This window comes from Watersipora subatra, chromosome 7 (genome assembly GCF_963576615.1).
Source record: "Watersipora subatra chromosome 7, tzWatSuba1.1, whole genome shotgun sequence".
NCBI classification, from domain to species: Eukaryota; Metazoa; Bryozoa; class Gymnolaemata; order Cheilostomatida; family Watersiporidae; genus Watersipora; species Watersipora subatra.
Window position 1 is genome coordinate 49,032,239 of NC_088714.1, and position 13,456 is coordinate 49,045,694.

The following is a 13,456-nucleotide window of genomic DNA, read 5'->3' on the forward strand; positions in this document are numbered from 1 at the left end:
GTTAGTTTTCGTTGTCGACAAAAAAACTTTAACATTAATTTATATATATTACATATAATTATTGATCCTTGGATGTAATATAATACAATTTAAATGTGAAAAAAATACTTTTGACATAAATAATATAAACTATTATTGTGTTTGCTCAGCAACAAAGCTGACCTATAATATAAAAACCATAGAATACGTAAGCATTAAAATGAGCTAGTGAAACTGTTTCAAGACATGAAAGTAATCTGACTAAGAGAGGGCCTTTTCTGATGATTTACTGACAAAGTAGAATGTAAATACCTGTACATACATGTATGTACCTGTACATACCTGAAAGGGGGCTTGGTAGAGACATCCACGTCGGGTGACTCAACATTGGAAGCTTCCGGACTACCACTGTAACTCATGCTTGCTAAAAGACATAAACATGAATAAATAAGAAGAGAAAACGTCTACAGCTCTAAAAAATGATTTAAAAAACTAACTAACAGATGAATGGACCTAGACGACTATTTAACCATTCAAAAGTACGGTAAAACCTCTGCTACAAGTACAGTCAAGCCTTTGCTACAAGTACAGTCAAACCTCTACTACAACAAGTACAGTCAAACCTCTACTACAACAAGTAAAGTCAAACCTCTGCAACAAGTACAGTCAAACCTCTACTACAACAAGTAGTCAAACCTCTGCAACAAGTACAGTCATACCTCAACAACTAAAAGTACAGTCAAACCTCTGCTACAAGTACAGTCAAACCTCTGCTACAAGTACAGTCAAACCTCTGCAACAAGTACAGTCAAACCTCTACTACAGCAAGTACAGTCAAACTTCTACTACAACAAGTACAGTCGAACCTCTGCTACAAATACAGTCAAGCATTTACTATATGTTTATGTGTGTAAAACAGTCAAGCCTCTACTTGCGATTGCTGTTACATACTAATTTTCTAACTGACGCAAATTCCAGCATATATATTTTACTCTACACCCGAAGCAGCCTGCGACACATAAAATTCAAAGCTTCTTGAATGATTAGTTTTGAATGAAAAAGTGTAAACTAAAAACTGAGAATAAAATGTAAAGGTGATGCTAGTTTAATCTTTACAAAGCCAAAGTTAGAGTAAGTTAAACTGCCCATCTCTACCTCTATCGATCACCTCCATCGATAACTCTTCTGGCGGACCTAGGCAACGCCAGGTCTACGCTTCTGCTCATGCCTCAAGGTAAGATAACAATAAAAAATTGTAATAGCTTGCTTGGGTATTAATGTTTGCATCCCTATCCGTATCTTTATGATAAGTTTGTTTTATTGCTATACGAGGTGAATGCCCGGCGTTGCCTGGGTATTAAAACTCAGCTTATAAACAATGAGAGGTAATGCAGTTGTCTGCCACTTGCTATTAGCCTGGTACATTGCCAATGGCTAATTGGAGTCAGCTTACTAATAAGTGCTAACTGCTTGCTCTCACGATTGAGCACCCATAAAATTATGCTACCGCGCTCCATGACATTGCGCCACCACACCGCCTTGTAACTGAGGGCAATATGTATACAGTTGCACCTATATAACAACATATATCGTTTAGCGATTTCATCAAGCCCGTGTGGCTTAATTGGTAAGGTATCGGACTGGCTTATGGGAGGGTCTGCAATAAGGATTCTTTATTCCAAAATTTTAGCAACTATAGTTGGACATACACAGATGGACAAATACACAGACACGGACGGACAGATACACAAACTTTGAGAAATATAGATATAGATGTAGTTATCTGCAGTATTGTCATCATCGGCTTTGAGTGGTAGAACGAATTGAATGAATTAGATCTCGTTTGTATGGGAATGTTTGATCCAACATACAATGATATACGAATGAATTACACATGTAGAGGTTTGACTATATAGCAGTATTTCCTAGCTTCTTTCAATACACTCACCTTATTCATAAAAAATAAGAACACAGATTGTAACTTCATACAAAAACAGACAGTTTCATACATTTTAACGCAATGGTATGTTAAAAAAAGATAATTTTTAAAATAAAAAGCATTAATTTGATCTGACTACAATTAGCCTGCGTTTATAACTTATATATGATAAGCACACAAATAAGCCTTGTTTGTCATCAGAGTCAAAACTTGTGTAATACTAAAAGAACTCGGTCTGTGAAGTGGAGCTATGCTAGAAAAACCTAAGCTAAGCTATCACTCAGCACAGTACATGCAATATAATACTAGCAGATGATCATGGCTAGACATTAACTTTCACCATGTATAGTGGACTAGCTAAATCTAAGCTTAGCCTTAGCTCCTAAATCAATACATACCGGGTGTAATGCCTAAAAATAAACATGAATTTGTCTTAGCTATAAATCGGACACATGCTAGCAGAGAACCATTTAATCAACTTAAGAAAAATGAAATCAACCTACAACAGTATTACAAAAGAAAAAAGTGACAGTAAACAGCCCCTGGTGTAATTAAATCCTTGCACATGTAAGTCAAAATAATCTCAAAACAAAATTGATTAACATGTTCACTTTGCCATATTTATTGTTAAGGCTATGAAGGAATTATCAAAGGAAAGCACAGTATGCTTATTTGCTACAGTTCTATGTTTTCAAACTGCAGGAAAAACAATACCAAAGCTCATTTGATCGTCTCATTGCTAAATGAGATAATACCTACGGACATATAAAACATTCAATTATAGCAACAAACAAAATACATAAATTATTCCCTCATCCCTGGTAACCCAGTGGAGTTGTAATTTTTACTAAAACTACAAAACGTTCGGCTACCAGAGACCTGAAATTTTGAGCCTTCGGCTCAAGTTCTTAGCCGTTCCATATATACATATATGAGATAGTGTCTATATATGAAACAGCGCATATATGATATTGTACAATGTCTACATGCATTTAGTAAACAGTGTTTCAACCCAAATATATTAACAGAAATTTTCCTTGACATGTTGACACTCAGTATGTTTTAGGAGGACACGGTATATAGAAGATCAGTTCTGTATGCATGGACATCAGTCGGCGAGTTGTAAAACTACGGTATTTTTTTACTGACATGCGTAGAAGACCAGGTTTGATCAAAGTATTATCACTATGCTCTTGGCAACCACTTACCTTTCCAGACAGAAATTACATAACGCAAGACATAAGGATTAAGTCATCAATAATGGCTTTTGTCTATTAAGAAAAGCAATTCTAAAAAATGTCATTGACACTCCGACTGGGACGCCATCGAGCAATGATTATACTCTGAGCCTCAACAAACATTCGTTGAGACTCCTGGCGGACCTTCGTGCAGCGAAATATTCAACATTCTCATGCCTAAGGGAAAACTCGGTGACTAACAACAAAGCAGTGAAAGAGCCTCCTACCTAACAACAGGTCATCCCTTTGTTTGCCGTGTTTTGAAGGTTTTCTTGCAATGTCAGGTGTTTTCTCATCGGTCCAAGTAGCCTTTGGCTTTATAGGGGATTCTCCGCCTTTCGGTGCCTGCAATCACCAAATCACAACATAGACACGCAAATATAGACAGAGTGATAACACAATAAATATACTACTCTTATCGGCTGCTATGTAATCATAAACGTGACAAACATATACGTATTACAATTTATAGCTGCGATGCTAACACATGACAGAGCAACAGCCCTACAGAAATGGATTACAGTGTTGATTTTGTAGTTTGATCATAATACATTGATGACATTTCTTCTCTGGAGAAAAACTTAGAGATTACTGTAGCCAGCTAGAAATGTCTGGTATAAAACAAACTGCTTTCAGCAAGCGATAACGCTGACACAGAAAAAGGTCGGCAGTCGATATCAGTCAGCAAGTCACTTCTTTTTCTAATCGAAGAAATTTGGTTTTCCGACGATTTAATGTCAGAAGTGAGACAATCTGTAGTGTATTCACTTTTTCATCATTTCATCATGATAGCAAGCTTTGTCTGACAGCATTTTAACTAATGAAACACATACATGCTGCCGATGAAGAAAAAGGGGCCTTCCAGATGCCTTACGAGTACTCGAATCAGCGACCTTTAGAATTAAGCAGCCATACAAATCGATTCACTCATCCAAAAGAAGCACAAAACACCAAGTCACGTATCCTTTGTCTAGCTAATACAGAGTGGAATATAAGGTACAGTACTCGCGGTCTAAGCTTAGTACCTAGGCAATCAAGTGATTGTTTTATTGAGTTGTGTTTTGTTTATATTGTTTTTCTTCAGGCAACTTAGCAAGGTTAGAAGTTCATAACACCAGATGGTTATATGTCTAAACGAGATTACTATTTCAGATCAAAAGAATTTTTTGTTGGAAAAACTTTAAAATCCACAATCACACCATGTCCATACCTAATATAGCAATTTTGATTTTAATTGAAATTTTGTTTTAAAAAGTACACAAACTCACATTCTTGTACCAAATTCTACAATTTATATTATGTTTGTGGATAAAATTGGAATATTTGTTGATGAAATTATAGAAGCAAGGAATGAGAAATTCTGAATTTTATTTCTTTATAACGATCATAACAGTTTTAAATTTTTATCAGACCCAAACATGTTCAGAGAACATGGATGTAAGCATAATCAGGAAACATACTATCCAGCCAAACATACTCTTCATCTATGAAGAAGCAAAGAACGTTTCAAATAAAACGCAGTTTATGTAATACATCGTTGAAGTAAAATTATATCCCGATTAAAACTGAACTGCACGGAGAACCAATCACCTGCGACCGATCATTATGTTGAACCAATCACCTGCGACCGATCATTATGTTGAACCAATCACCTGCGACCGATCATTATGTTGAACCAATCACCTGCGACCGATCATTATGTTGAACCAATCGCCTGCGACCGATCATTACGTTGAACCAATCACCTGCGACCGATCATTATGTTGAACCAATCACCTGCGACCGATCATTATGTTGAACCAATCACCTGCGACCGATCATTATGTTGAACCAATCACCTGCAACCGATCATTATATTGAACCCTGTAAAACCTGTACCAGCCAACAATTATCCTAAACAATAGCCCTTCCTCCCCGCTGAAAGACATACCTGCGAATCCTCCCAAGGTAGTTTGGATTTTTTTCCCGAGCTGAGGTGACGACGACCATCTATAGAGGCACTGCTTTGCCGACTAGTGCTTTCAAGGTCTTCGACACGCATGCTCCTCGCGCTGTTTCCGCCACCTCCAGACACCGCTAAAATCCAATCTACATCGGCACCCTGCGCCCCGAGTGAGCCATTGCGGGATGAGTTGAGACTAGGTAGTTGCACTGCATATTCTAGGAAACAAGAGAGACAGATATCTTCTCTATTGCTCAGCACAAAAATGTAAACCAGTCCGAGTTAACCTGAGCTCACAATTTAAAATTTCAATACAAAATTATAATATTACGATTTCTGCTAAAGCCAAAATTTAAATCTGCACCCTTGATCTGCTTGTTCACTCGATGACAAGTGCAAACACAAAAACCATCCATTAAATGTGATCCTGAATAATGACAAGATGAACGCTAGAGATGGTTAAGATGGAACTTTTACATTTTACCAGTAAAATACTTTTCCATGCTTCATTTGAAAGAGACTGATTAGCTGTCAATATACCACTATGAGAACGCTGTAATACAATGATTGAAATGGGTATGTTTGATTTTGAATTTTTTGGAAATAGCAACTTACCACATTCAGTTTGCTAGAAAAAACCTAAATCTTGATCAGTAGTAAAAATTAGCTGCTTTAATTAAAGTGGATTAAACAAAATGATGAACATATATACCCTGTGGTTATGCATATTGAATAATTAGGAATTCATTTTTGAAACAATATTATTCAAAAGATTTTTCGAAAACAGCTATAGAGTATGCAGCTGTCATACCACTTTAAACTGTCCTACGGTATCCTAATTGCCTTTACTGCCTACATTGAAACGAACAGCAATATGATAGCCTATTAATTAACACAAACATAGCAACAAAAAGCTCACAAAGGCCTTTGTTAAAGTGAGTTAGTAAAAGAAACTTGTTGTATCGAGTATCATGATCACGTAGCAGACTCTTAGTCACTCATATGCTAGTAGTGACATCCCTAACACTTAGTTATAATCAGAAATCAACTCAAACTTTGCACTAAAGTAAAAAAACAATTGTAGCAACAATTTTAAGGTTTTTAAAAGAATTTTGTTGTGATTTAGCAGAAAAACTTTAAAAAATCATTTTTATTAAGCTATATTGGATTTACACAACACTGCCAAAATTGTAGGTAACATCAAATTTGCAAAGTTGATTAAAGACAATCGTAGCATTTCGATTAGGACTTATTTCCCTTACCTATAAGACTATCCTCATTCCTACGAGGGAGCAGACGCCTAGAAAGACGTGCTTGTACAGCTGTGGTGAGGCCCTCGCTCTCGGCTCCATACTTTTTTTCGAGGCTGTCAATAGTAGCTAGCAATGGATGAATTTTGCCAGCGCCTAAACATTGTGCGAGCACTGCGATGCACTCCAAGGCGGCGTGTCTGACGACACGTTTCATATCCAGGAGACAGTAAGACATGCTAGAGCAGAGCGCTGGCAGATCAAATTCATAAGACGGGAAGGTAAGCAAAGCGTTGATAACACAATTTATAGCCTCAGCTCTGACTCTCGGGCTACGATGAGACAGATTGTTACACAACAGTAACAAGACTATCTTGGGTCGGAGTGTCTGCATCAACTGCAAGATAACTTTAGTTATGGCTTGCCTAATAACGTTCTTGTTGTCTCCCATTCTCTTGGTCAATGCTTGTATTAGCACTTCCAAATGTGGCTGCATGTCTCGAGACATCTTTTCTACCAAAATGGCCATGATATCCAAAGTAACCGTAATTATCTTGAAATTGTTGTCATCGAGAAGACCATTTAGCATGCTTAAAAACTCCTTGACATATGGCAAGAGAGGAGAGATCGACGGTAAACCTTCCATAAGCGTTTTTAGCTGTTCGACAGCTTGACTCCGGTTTCTAAAATTGTCATCAGAAAGTTGAGCACGCATGGCGGCTGGAATGACACCGTAGTAAAGCTCCTGTGACTGGTTGGTAACTTGCGGAGCTGGTTCTGCGAGGTAGTGGGAGGTGGGGCTTGTATCCTGAACTTCCATGTGAAAATGTGCTAGCCGACAATAACAGTCCCTCAACTGTGGCTTCAGTTTTAGCAAATATGACCTAAACCTAGTCTCCCCAATTTGAGAGCACAATTTTGTTAGCGTTGTCAGGGCTGCCTGTTGTAACGTTTCTTCTTCGTTATTATCTACTAGTTTTTTGCAGAGACTAGTTACTAACTCACTGAAGTCCTCTCTGGCAAAATCCTCTGTGATCATCACAGGAAGCAAGACAGTACTTTCTTTACGCACTTTTGGATCAGTGTGCTCTATTCCGTATTGAATGTAGTTTCTAAGTAACGAAGGCATATCACTCGTATGCTTCATGTACGCTCGAACTGTTTGAAAAGCCACCTTTCGAACAACTATTCGCGGGTCACCGATATTGCTTACTATCCTGGGTATGACAATGTTGAGACATGCGTCTATGTCCCTGTTCAAGCAAGGCATAGATTCTATGATAAAGAATAGACATTGCCGTCTAACATCCTTGTTGCAATCAGTTAATGTGCAGTCTATACCTTGAAACAAACCGATCACATTCCGAACACGAAGTCTGCCATTTGTTCGCAATTCATTACGAAGCTGCTCCAAGGCAGCCATCCTGTTACTAAAATTGTCCTCCATTAGTTGAGAGATCAGAGCATCTTCATCCACATACTCTAGTCCATTCATGATGACATTGTAGTCTCGCATCATATTTGACTGTGAGGAGTGTGTTGGAGATTGATACGACTCTACTGCAGCTCCTAAATGTAAATATGTATAATTCATGCAGACAGTTTGTACCATATAGCCAAAGTAACAAATGGAGCTATTGAACATGTTTTATAATATCTTGAGATTATTCAAGCTTTATAGATATTTTTCGATTTAGCCCAACTTTATCTACAAGCAGAATATGCACAAAATAATACAGCATGAATGTGGATTTATATTTAGCTCAGAAACACCTAAATTTTTGGCGGCTTTAATCAGAGCTTAAATAAACCTGCTCTATCATCTTATCAATAACACAGCTAATCAAATACATGTAACGATAAAACCGAAACTAGTTAAGTTCAGATATGGTATAGGCCATGATGCGATACAATATCATGAAAATTGCAACGACGTAACCGGTGTTTAACAAATAATAACAGCTAACAATACTATTAATACTATAGAATAAATTAGGACTTGAAACAGAAAACCTTTGACCTTTTTTTTAAAGACAAGAGCTACGAAATGAAGAAACACGTACTCATATTGCCAGCCGACTATTCATTACTGAAATTCCAGTGAGCACATATGATCATGATGAAAGCGTTTTGTTTCTTCAATCTGAAATTACGGCACATCGCTTGTGAAATCTTTACAGCCCAGACGACAACTAGCGCGTATCGACTGCAACAACTTGAAGGCGGCTTATTAAAAGCGTCAATATGGCTGCTTCACTACGGACCCCACGTAACTATTGTAAATGACGTTTCTGGCGCGCAAAAAATTACGACGCATGCGCAAAAACGATCCCGCCGAGTCTGAACTGCTAAATTCTCTCGAGTTAATGTAGATAGAAATGGATGTGAAAAAGCGACGATCAAGGCGTCGTTCTGCTGTAAGTTATTTCAGTACGGTTGGCCTAATACTTGTTTCAATGTGATACTATTATTATGCAGTTGAGGTCAATGATAGTATTTGCGTTTTGTGGCATAATAAGATAGTGGTTTCTAGTTACAAAACTCATTTAGTTTGTATAAAGCGAATAACAAATTTCGGATATTACCTTAAGTCCGTTATATCGTATGTACACACGGTCGATTACGGGTCTTATTTTTTGTAATTTTATTTTTTTACAAAAAAGTGGTTGTTAATAGAGCTATGGAATTTTTGGTAGTTTTATGGTCTCACTTAGCGAAACGCCATTATATCTAGTGGACGAAAACAGTTTTCTGTGCTCGAGGACCGCCGATGTTTCACTTGCTCGATCCTCCCAACGAGAAAATGGCACAAGTTTTAATTTCTGCAAAGACCTGCTAGTTTTAGTGTTTGATCATAGAACTGCTAATTGTATTGAAGCATTATGCCGCTGTTTCCCATTATTTTTTATGGCAGTGAAAGCTTGGTTTAAAAAAGTGACATAGTCAAAAAGCAATGAGCAGTCGGTTGTTGCAGAAGCAAGCAATCTTTGCTTTCAGTAATCAATTCTGCCTGTAAATATTATTTAGGTTTCGCTGCTGTTTAAAATTGATAATTTTTAATCAAAGAGCAACTGGCTCCGTGTTTTAAAAGGTGGAAGAAACTTCTTTTACGATTCATGTGATTGTTTAGATTGAATTATTCTACCAAAATTCTAGTAATCTCTGAAAGCAGCTGTTTTCTGCATTGCTTTTTTCTTATTATTAATATGTGGTAGGCCCTATAGCTCACCATTGAACTTTATAGGCCTATATGTATTTAATTCATTTCATTCTTTTTCATGTTTTTTTAGTTGAAAGTCTATGAGGGCATTGATGATGGCGACACTGCAACCTTGGTAGGCAACATGAAACAAAATGACTGGTATCACTTTATTAAGTTACTATTTTAGTAACTTTTAACCGAGCTCCACATGTGCTCTGCTTAGGATTCTCCATATATATTACTTCCAGTTTAGCCAAGTGTGTTTATGCGTCTAGGTTGAAACCTAACCTAATGATTTTAGTAGAAATTTGCAATCACCCAAGATATTGCTGTGAGTATTACTATTATCAAACCTCCTCCGATTATGCTCTCATGCATATTCAACAGTGGAATTGGGAGGTTGGCACATTTTGCATAGCATTGGTGTTGATGTTGCTTATAAACACCAGTTATTCTACCCATTGTCTGTGATGTACATGCCCTGAAAGGGAATCAAAATCTATTACAATTCCTGTCCAGTGACTTAGTAGACAAAGCTCATATTTTTTGGCTCAAATCCGCACATCAAACATAAACGGTCAGTAAATCAATGTTATGATTATTGAGTTATTTATTGTAGCCTTTGAACAACGAGAAAAAAACAAATTAAAGACTTACCCTTCTCTTAAAATTCCATTAAATGAGTTTGTAGGAGAGAAGTAGTGTAATGATTTTAGAAATCGTATCAAGCAACAAATTTTTCCTATTTTGATTTGTGCAAAAAGTTAATTTAGATTTGCTTCCTTTGATTTGTCTTTTGCATGATGCGAGCATTCAATTGATGCTAGCCATACATGTTCACTGCTGCCTAAATCATGCATAGTGACGAATAAGGTTTTGGATTAGCTGTATAATATTGCTCATAATGATGCATAGCAGCATGCGCTGTCTCTAAATTTCTTTACAATTGCATACCTAAAGAAATTAAATCGATTCATTGTTTCCCATTTTAAAATTATTTAAAAGTTTTTTTGTCATTCGTCAACCGAGAAGTAGGGTTAGTTGGGATTATAAACTCTAAGTTTTTGACTGTCATAGTGTAGGTTCTCGAATGTATGGTGCATATTTGTGGTTTGTGTTTTGAAAGTAATTTCTGTTAGGTGAGCCTTTGGCTTCCAACTTATTGTTCAATGGTTGTTCTTGTAGGGGAAAAAGAAGAGAGTTTCATTCTCTACTGAAATCGCTGAAGTCCGCAATTTTCGAGCCCAGCCAAGTAGCTCAGATTTGGTTAGTCTTATGCCTATAATGACTATAATATTTCATGTTTAGTGTCATACATAAATAGTTGGCAAACTAGCGTTGTTAACCCTTGACTGAGCGCATCCAACTTGGAATCCCCGGTGTACCAGGCCTATTAGTTGACCAATCCTATGACTACAAATTTATAGGTTATATACTGATTATCTTTCAAATGCTATAAATATATATTAAAAAACAAGTGACACAAGCAAACAATATTTATAATACATGCAGAAACAAAAATTAGCATTTTTTAAACAAAAATATTTGCATCGCCTGCTTGGCCAGTTGCGTTCTGATTGTTGCTTTCGTTTGGGTGCATTTTTTTTATTTATTTTTTGTCTGTTCAATACCTTCCACAGTGTCTTCTAACCTCACATCTTCTTCTGCACTACTTACCTAGTCAACATTAGCATCCAAACAATTTTTAGCTGAGCAAGACTTTTATTTTTGTTGTCATTTAGAATACGTACTTTTCACGTAAATAGAGATGAAACTTATAGCCATGTGGGCAGCTTGCGCTTGAGTGTTTAGCGCAAATTGTCTCAAAATAGTAGTACAGATTCTATTGTGATTACTCAAGCCAATAATTAGTTGTTATAAACAAATAAATTTGAAATTTATAAAACAAATTTCTTCAAATTAAAAAAAAATAAAAGGACTTTATTAAAGGTTGACTTGCAATAAAATTCACATTACAGTTATTTGATATGAAAAGATTCACCATGTTTTACTCTGTTGTATTATAGGTGCAAAATATGAGGGAATGTGATTACAAGCTCTTAAAAGCTAAAAACAAACAGTTAATCGCAGCCACACGAGACCGTCGTAGTTTGGATTCTCTTCCTAAAACGGTTCAAATGGGATGTACTTGTTACAGGATGGTTTCTGTTTACACTTTCATGCAATCGCATTCGTCAAAATATTTTTCAAATATACTTTACACATTCAATAAAACCATGTCTATTGTTCTTACGCGTCTGTTTTATTTTCATTGTAATGCTGTCACTTTTAGCACTGATATCTTATAACATACCGGAAAAAATCGTTAAACTTTTCAACCTTAACTCGAATGAATACATATCATTGTCTGATAATCATGACGAGCCTGTTGGTTACCTGTGATAATCGGAAAGGGCTGCAAATATTATTTTCGAAGTATTGAGTCACATGATCAGATTAAGACTTGACAATTAGTCCAAGCCGAAAGAAAACTGTAAAGTAGCGAGCATCTATATTTGATATGCAGTCTTCGGTAAAACCCGAAGTGTTTGTCATAAACTAGTGCTACAATAAGTTTTATATTGAGCTTTTTATTGGCCTTTCAATTCCCGTGAGGACATCACGTGACAAGACGATAACCAAACTGTAATGAATGCGTCAAATAAATAAAGAGATTCCAATCTATGGCGGCTTTTCGTTTTTGAGCGTTTATGAGCTTGTAATCACATTTCCACTTGTTTGGCACCTACAACACAACAGAGTAAGACATGGTGAATTTTTTGATACCAAATAACTGTAATGTGAATTTTGTTGCAAGTCAACCTTGAAAGTCCATTGAAAAGTGAAACCACACAAGTTAGGTACATTGGGACAAAACTTTTATCTCGGTTTTGGTATGGAAAGGATTAATTTGTCGAAATGCTTTGTCTTTACCTCATTGTTTGTTATAGAGGCTTCCAATTATAACAATTTATCGTATCTGTCTAGCAGACACTCTTTTTCAAGTTTTTTGCCTTTTTGTACATCCTAATTTAACCTTGCAATAGATTATTGCAAGGTTCTGGTTCGATTTGCCCTAGCTAGTTTTCTTTCAGAGTGAATAGCGTTGGTATTTTTACTACAGGGCACCCTCTCAGGTTACAATTTTAATCCGTTCCAGGGTTGGCATCGCATTGGTAAAAAAATCGCATAGAGGAGTATAGAAACCATAGTAATTATATAATGCAAACATCCCCCAGTAAAAATCAACAAAATCTCATACAAATACTGTACATATTAAAAATTCGTAACACAATAACATGGTAACCTTACTAACTATAGTTACCTACAGTAACTTTAGTATATTTAGTGTATTTATTGGTTATGATCTGCATTAAAATGTAACGCTGCAATGGGCTATATGCAGTACGTAGCTTAGAGAGTTCTTACCTTCAAAATTACCTTCTTACCTTCACTTTAAATAAGTTTAGTTTACTAAATACCCACTTAAAACTAAGCTTTAGTATGTATTTTTAGCTATTTTACTGAATTTTAATTTTATCGCTAAAATTTATTACTAAAATTTTATCACCTATTAATTTCTGGCTGTTTTAATGTAGTTTTATCAGATTTAATTGAAACCTTTTTTCACCTAATTCCGTAAGAAAGCCCAATTGAGGTTGTTTTCGTAATGAAATGGATTTTGATTGGCAGATTTAGCGAAGTTGTCGGACCTCGGACATTCTGTTTCAAGGGATCGCAACTCCACTATGCTACTGGTTTCTAAAGAAAAATATTACTGTTGTACACATGAGAATTGCTGATCTGAGAGAAAATGGTCATCTAGTCTCTTTCAGGTGTTGTGAAAATGTTTTTGGCAAACAGCATTTCGGCATCTTTGTTATTTTCATGTACATAATAAGCACA

General features: G+C 36.3%; 2 protein-coding genes across 2 annotated transcripts in view; one reads left to right on the top strand and one right to left on the bottom strand.

Moving 5' to 3' along the window:
• Positions 1 to 8,475, bottom strand: part of LOC137400855 (TOG array regulator of axonemal microtubules protein 1-like) — a 45,540-nt gene extending 37,065 nt beyond the window's left edge. The window contains exons 1-6 of the mRNA XM_068087197.1: positions 8,412 to 8,475; positions 6,361 to 7,917; positions 5,087 to 5,316; positions 3,384 to 3,501; positions 2,317 to 2,328; positions 322 to 403 (exon numbers count right to left, since the gene is read on the bottom strand). Coding sequence (XP_067943298.1) covers positions 322 to 403; positions 2,317 to 2,328; positions 3,384 to 3,501; positions 5,087 to 5,316; positions 6,361 to 7,917; positions 8,412 to 8,415 — 2,003 coding nt within the window. The 5' untranslated portion in view covers positions 8,416 to 8,475. The remainder of the gene's footprint in view (positions 1 to 321; positions 404 to 2,316; positions 2,329 to 3,383; positions 3,502 to 5,086; positions 5,317 to 6,360; positions 7,918 to 8,411) is intronic.
• A 195-nt stretch (positions 8,476 to 8,670) lies between these two features.
• The window catches only part of LOC137401233 (titin homolog), a 48,182-nt gene continuing 43,396 nt past the window's right edge, over positions 8,671 to 13,456 (top strand). Inside the window, exons 1-3 of the mRNA XM_068087645.1 lie at positions 8,671 to 8,765; positions 9,639 to 9,683; positions 10,736 to 10,816. Coding sequence (XP_067943746.1) covers positions 8,727 to 8,765; positions 9,639 to 9,683; positions 10,736 to 10,816 — 165 coding nt within the window. The 5' untranslated portion in view covers positions 8,671 to 8,726. The remainder of the gene's footprint in view (positions 8,766 to 9,638; positions 9,684 to 10,735; positions 10,817 to 13,456) is intronic.